This window comes from Marmota marmota, unplaced genomic scaffold (genome assembly GCF_001458135.2).
Source record: "Marmota marmota marmota unplaced genomic scaffold, marMar, whole genome shotgun sequence".
In the NCBI taxonomy this organism is placed as follows: Eukaryota; Metazoa; Chordata; class Mammalia; order Rodentia; family Sciuridae; genus Marmota; species Marmota marmota.
In genome coordinates this window covers 12,225,706-12,229,862 of record NW_026000026.1, presented here as the reverse complement: position 1 = coordinate 12,229,862, position 4,157 = coordinate 12,225,706, and the positions used below count along the sequence as shown (strand labels likewise).

Here is a 4,157-nt window from a genome sequence, read left to right as displayed (position 1 = left end):
ATGAGCCACATCCCCAGCCCTATTACATATTTGATTTAGAGACAGGGTCTCGCTTTTGCTGAGGCTGGCTTTGAACTCGTAATCCTCCTGTCTCAACCTCCAGAGACGCAAGGATTACTGGAGTGCTCCAAGGCGCCCGGCTAATAAGCTACTTTTAAAAGCTGTAGCAACGGATCAGCTTTCAAAAAACACGTTCATGAAAAAGGAAATTTTCTTCACCCCTATGGCATGATTTTTAGACTGGGAAAACCAATTTCTTTTTTAACATTGACTTTCTGGGGAACCCAGAGCAGAGTGCATGAGCAGTCATACACAAGTGTTAGCTTATTTAATAAAATTATGATTCATTGTAATGAACATGACCATTCAAACTGCTTTCATCTCTACTTGTAACTGAGCCTTATGAATTGTTTTCTGCCTCTTTGTTGACAAAGCACTAAAGACAGTGCAAACTTAAAACACCACAGAACAAGAATAGCACCGACCTTCCACCAAAGATGTCAAGAGGGTCACGTGAGCAGCTTTCCGTCTCCCAGCCGGAAGATTCAGCCCAATCTTGTCCAACTTCTCCCGCAAAGATCGGCCTCCATTTTTGGACTTGGCTCTGGGAAAAGAAAGTTGACTATTGTCAAGAAACCACGCTTTGAAAATTCTACAGTCCCTATGTTCTGTTGTCAAAGCTGAAGTCCATCAGCGCCTACATGATGAGAGTCGTCATCAGAAGTGATACCTTGTTTAATTAATCCCCATAAAATTAAAAATCAAAACCCTTCCAGAGAATCACTTGCCTTCTGCTTTGGGGATTTTGTTGTTGTTTAATCACAGAACACAGCAAGTTGTACTGGAGAGTAGATGAATTTTCTCTTGTAAAATTGCAACAACCTCCCAAAAACTCCCTGGGGGAATGAAGCCCACACAGCCCCCCTTCTCCTAGTACAGATGCTGCTGCTTCATGCATAGAATCAAATCCCAACCAAATGATAATTTGTTAGCGCTGTTTTAGCACTTCCTTCTGCATTTGGCACTTTCTAAAAGAAAAGAGAAAAATGTACTGAAAACTCTCTCTTAGCCCATTACAATTCAGCGTTAGGTATAAAAGTTATATAAATGTTAAAAATACCTCCAAGCCCTTTTATACATTCACCTTCCAATCCCCAATCTCAGAGCCCAGTACCTTCTGAGAACACCTCCCAGCAATGAGGCATTTAAACATTCAGGCGGTGACAATCGCCTCTGCACTTCAGCCACCGTCACTTTATATTTGGACGTGGAGCTGAGGAGGGACAGTCTTCCCGGAACCGAGCAGAAGACTTCACTGGGATTCATCACGGCTCCCACCAGCTCCTTCTGACAGGGGAGACCTAGGGGGTTCTTAGTCATGGAGATGGGACCTGAGAGACAAGACCAGGACTGGTGGTCAGAGTTGCATCTGATCAAGAGACCTTTGGGGGAAAAAAACCCCAGGAACCAAAGCTAAAAGCAGTCTTCAGACAAACAGCTTCGCATGCTGTATCACAAATTGCAAGATCTTCCCCACGGGCACTGGGGATGGAACCCAGGGCCTTGCACATGCTAGGCAAGTGTTCTACCACTGAGCTACATTCCCAGCCCTTTTTTACTTTGGACAGGGTCTCACTAAGTTGCTGAGGCTGGCCTCAAACTTGTCTAGGCCTTCTGAGTAGATGGGATTACAGGCGTGTACCACCACACCCTGCTCAAGCAGACTTTTTAAAGCCATGTTCTTTCCTCAAAGATAAATCTGAAATTCACAAGATAACACCTTGGAAAATCAATTAGTCAAGATTCCAAGCATAGAATCTTTGTTTTCAGAAAACTGCTTCAATATTAAATAAGTGGTGATTTGTTCCCCCTCAATCAATGAACAACGAAAAGCACAGTACAAATTCAGATCCTTTGCCAAAACCCTTCAATGCAGCTGATCACAATAAATTTTAAAATACAAATTAGTCCTTTTTTTTTTTTTTTGTTAAGTTTACTGGGAAATTCTATTTTCCAATTTTTCCCCAAATACCATTTCCTCACACTCCCTAATCTACTCAAACACTTCAAGTTCAAGTAACAAACCTTGACTCTTTTAATTTAGGTTGACTTCACTTCCCAAAACAGCCAGATTGGAAATCCCATCAGTATGTAACTTAAATTTGCAAGCCACTCAAAGTAATCCAATTTTCTCCATCTCCTCCCTCCCCTGCAAAAACCCAATCTCTGACTGATCACGCAGCTCTTTCCCCTTTCAGGTCTGTTTATTTGGTAGCCCAAACTGTTTCAAAACTTTTCTTGCAGGTCAGAATTAACTACTCCTCCCATATGCGTGTTTGAAATTCGAAATAAAAATCACATCAACTCGTTCCACAATTAAAACTGTCAACAGAACCAATAACTAAGGTGCCAGCTTCGTTTTTTTTCTGCCTCCGGAATTAATCACAATACCAACTCTGGGAGACTTTTCCGACTCTGTAAAACACCCTCTGGCATTCAGAGGGGCACATTTCCCTGAGAACACTAAGGAGTAGCAACTCCAGAGATTAAGAGGCAGCTCCTAAGAGCTCCCTTTTCAATCACGTCGGGGTAAAAAAAAAAAAAAAAAAAAATCCAGTCTTGTCCCTCCTACAAACCTAGCCTCCCTCAGTCCCCGTGGGTCCCCTCTATCACAGAATGTCCCATGATGACCACCCAGGACCCCCATCCTGGCAGCAAATTGGTAACTTCGCAAGTTGGGCTGCCCGCGCAGAGCCAGAGGAGGAAAAACCTCTCGGTCACTATTTACCTTTGCGGATTACAGTCTGATCGGGCCCCAGCAAGTGTGGGTCGTCAACGTTCTGGGGGGGAGAAATGACAAAGTTTCCTTTCAGTTTGGGGTGAACGTGGCACGAGGGGTGGCTGTTAGGCAAACGAATCCCAGCCGAGCCGCTCACCTGCACCTCTTCCATCTGGTGAGCCATGTCGTGGAGTCCCAGGTTCTCAGCCAGCCCCGCGGCGTCCAAGGCGTGTGCGTGGGGCAACAGCAGGTCCGAGCGGCGATAGGCATCCCTGCGGGCGCCCACGGCGCCGCCCTCCAGCCCGGAGAGGTGGGGGAGCAGGCTGGCCGGGCGCCCGTGGTGCGAAGGCAGGCCGGCGCCCTCCTGGCTCTGGCGGCCGGGCCAGGCTTGCTGCTGGCTGCCGGCGGCCGCAGGCTGGTGCAGGGGGTTGATGGCCGCAGCGTAGGCTTCGCCCAGATGCGAGTAGGGATCTGCCGACTGAGAGTAAGCCAGCTGCTGGTAGGGCGGTGGAAAGTAGGGTGGCGGCTGGTATTCGGCGACTCCAGTGTGGGACAGCGGCGGTGCGGAGCTGTAAAGATGCTGCCCGGCCGAGGAGAGGTGGGGGATGCGCGGGTTCCCGTTGCTACTCGCATCGTGGCGATCCTGTAAGAGAAAAGCAGAGACCCGGTTAGTGCGAAACCCTGCTACAGCGAACCGGCTGGCGGCGCGAGGAGGAGCCGTGAATCCCAGGGGTCCCGCTCCGGGTCGGACCCCGGGATTTCATAGTCAACTGTGAGTCCAGTGACTCTCCGAGGGAGGAGAGGCTGGTTTAAGACCTGGAGGGATGAGTCCGCCGAGCCCGGCGGCGAAGGTCTAGGCGCTTCGGTGGCCACGACGCTCAGAGGCGCCTGCTCAGGACCTCGGGTCCCAAGCCAGGTAAGTCCGGGGTAGAGGCAGCAGCCTGGGATCGGGGGGTGAGTCGGCCTGCGGCAAACGCCTAGCCAAGCGCGCTCGCTCTTCAGCCCGCACATGTTGGAGTCGCACTGCAAAACGGAAGCAGCTGACACGGATAAAGCGCACAGCCCGGGAGGAGTGCATCTTCCCCGCCCCAGGGACCCTCCCTTCCACGCCCTTAGGACAAAGACCTCCGGGCAGGTGACGCCCCCAGGCAGTGCCTGCCATCCAACATCGCCCGAGGATCTAGGGAAGGAACGCTCGGAGGCCAAGGCTATCCTCCCTGCCAGCCAGGCCGGGCCAAGTGGAGCTAAGATTAAGATCGGCCTGCTCGTCCAAGGCCAGTTCCCACACATGCCGGTGCAGAGGGAGAATGAAAAGACCCTGAAAATTGGGCAACCTTGCCTGCTCTCGTCCCCTCGCTTCTCGGCGGCCCGATTTAAT

At 50.2% G+C, this 4,157-nt stretch overlaps 1 protein-coding gene across 1 annotated transcript in view; it reads right to left on the bottom strand.

The window, feature by feature from the left end:
- Tfap2c (transcription factor AP-2 gamma) overlaps positions 1 to 3,536 on the bottom strand; it is a gene marked incomplete at its 5' end in the record, with an annotated part of 7,716 nt that extends 4,180 nt beyond the window's left edge. The window contains 4 exons of the mRNA XM_015479815.2: positions 486 to 604; positions 1,175 to 1,391; positions 2,789 to 2,840; positions 2,937 to 3,536. Coding sequence (XP_015335301.2) covers positions 486 to 604; positions 1,175 to 1,391; positions 2,789 to 2,840; positions 2,937 to 3,536 — 988 coding nt within the window. The remainder of the gene's footprint in view (positions 1 to 485; positions 605 to 1,174; positions 1,392 to 2,788; positions 2,841 to 2,936) is intronic.
- Positions 3,537 to 4,157: the final 621 nt, after the last annotated feature.